This window comes from Plasmopara halstedii, assembly GCF_900000015.1.
Source record: "Plasmopara halstedii genome assembly, contig: Scaffold_2904, whole genome shotgun sequence".
Taxonomy (NCBI): Eukaryota; Oomycota; class Peronosporomycetes; order Peronosporales; family Peronosporaceae; genus Plasmopara; species Plasmopara halstedii.
The window spans coordinates 339,785-341,660 of NW_020189809.1; the positions used below are offsets into that span (position 1 = coordinate 339,785).

The 1,876-nt window shown below is 40.9% G+C and overlaps 1 protein-coding gene across 1 annotated transcript; it reads right to left on the reverse strand.

The window, feature by feature from the left end:
* Positions 1–1,558: 1,558 nt before the first annotated feature.
* PHALS_05507 (uncharacterized protein) lies at positions 1,559–1,876 on the reverse strand (the record flags this gene model as incomplete). Its single annotated transcript, XM_024719061.1, has 1 exon — positions 1,559–1,876. The coding sequence occupies one exon, from the start codon at positions 1,874–1,876 to the stop codon at positions 1,559–1,561; it is 318 nt and encodes a 105-aa protein (XP_024584397.1).

Consider the following 1,876-nt stretch of genomic DNA (forward strand, 5'->3'; position numbering starts at 1 on the left):
GAGAAAAAGAATGATCGTATCATCAAGTCGCCCTCAGCCGAAGAAAAAAATTGATCGTATCAATGACGTGCCATCAGCAAATGCCAACAAGTTGAACGTAATGCCCTGTTCCTTTAAATGATTATCTTACTTAGATTGAATGTTATTACGGCAGAGTAATCTGGTCAAAATATGATAGGAACGTCATGTTGGGTTTTACATATTTATTGGGTTTTGAATAGGGGACCTTGTGTCTTCTCAGACTCGTCACTTTCATCTTGAGATTAGTCGGCTAGCTCTTTCGACTCTTCAAATCTTCCAGCTGAATGAAAGATATACACAGGGTTTTAAATACCTTCTTCAGATGTACCACGTGCGGGTATTGCGGCGATGTAGAGCAACAAAGAGATCATCGTTTTACACTCAGCCTGGATAAGATCACTTTCAAAAAGCACGAAAAAGCCTTGTTAGGTGGTGAGAAGATTTGCAACATCTTTCTCTCACAAGCCACATGCCAGTGCCCATTTTTGTACTCGACTATCATATTCTGCGATTGTGAGCACGATGTCAGCCTTGAGTAGAACTAAGCCCACGGTCTTCGCGTCGCTCAGAGATGTTCTTTCTGTCATTGTGCGGTTAAACTTTATAGAGCTCTGTAAGAGTCGGTGGACCTTTGATTGAAACTTTTTTGGAAGTGTACCTAGGAAACGCCTCCAGGCCATCAGTAATCGCTTCTAAGCCTTGGGCCGCCAGTAGTGCTCTTGCTTTCACTTCTATTGTGAACCATCATGTCAGCTGCAAGTATTTCATATTACTACGATAATCATTAGTATTCTATGCAGCACAATAGACATAGAGAAATCAAAAGCAAAACATAATGTTATAGATCTAATCTTTGCACAGTTGTCATTTCAAGATGAGTGAAAGGGAACTCGAAACGAGTTTGTCAAATTAAGTCATAACACTCGAGGGTGTCATTGCGCTTGGAATAACGGAACGAGGATTCCGAAGTATCTGGTCCAAAAAAAAAACAGTCTGTAAGGAGCTTCATTCATAAAAATCTGAAGGTGAAAAAGCCAGACCAGCAATTATTCAGCGATTTTGAATTCCAGAATATTGACAGCGTTTGACTAGTGAAGCTCGCTGTTTTCAAACACCGAAGAATCCGATATCATATCAATTTTAATCTTGAGACTGTTATAGATGCGCAAGACTCTCTCGACTGCTTTCGATTCTTAGATGGCATTACTAAGGACCCGTTGCATATACGCTTGACTGTAGGGGATGATGAACCACTTGGTCAATAGATAATACCAGTCGGATCTTGGATACACTGGATCGTCTCCGAATTTTATTCTTGCTCTGCTTGCAAGCAAGCTGGCAGAACGGACATCGACTCTGAAATCATGAGTGATGAAATGAGCCGGGGAATTAGTGTGTAGGAACGAAAAATCTAGAATATCCTCTATGACATTTTAGACGCGACTTCGTCGTATATAGCCAAATAGCGTTCTCTGTCGACCTTTTCATACCCAGCTGTAATCAATATTATATCCACCTCTTCACGAGAAAACCCATATCAAATTAATTCGATTACGTGAACCTTCCATTTGGCTGCATCTATACCCTGTGTCCCCCATTTTCGTCTGAGCATTAGAGCGGTGTAGAGGTTTAGTTGATAATAAAGGTTCAATTTGTTGGCACTTGCTGATGGCACGTCATTGATACGATCAATTTTTTTCTTCGGGTTGGCTTTCGCTGAGGGCGACTTAATGATACGATCATTCATCTTCTTCAAATCCAAAGCCTTCTCCAAACGAGCTGTAAATCCTTTTAGCGTGGCTTTGTTTGCGTTAGCAAGTTCGGGTCCCATTTGTGCCAAAAAATTAGAATACAT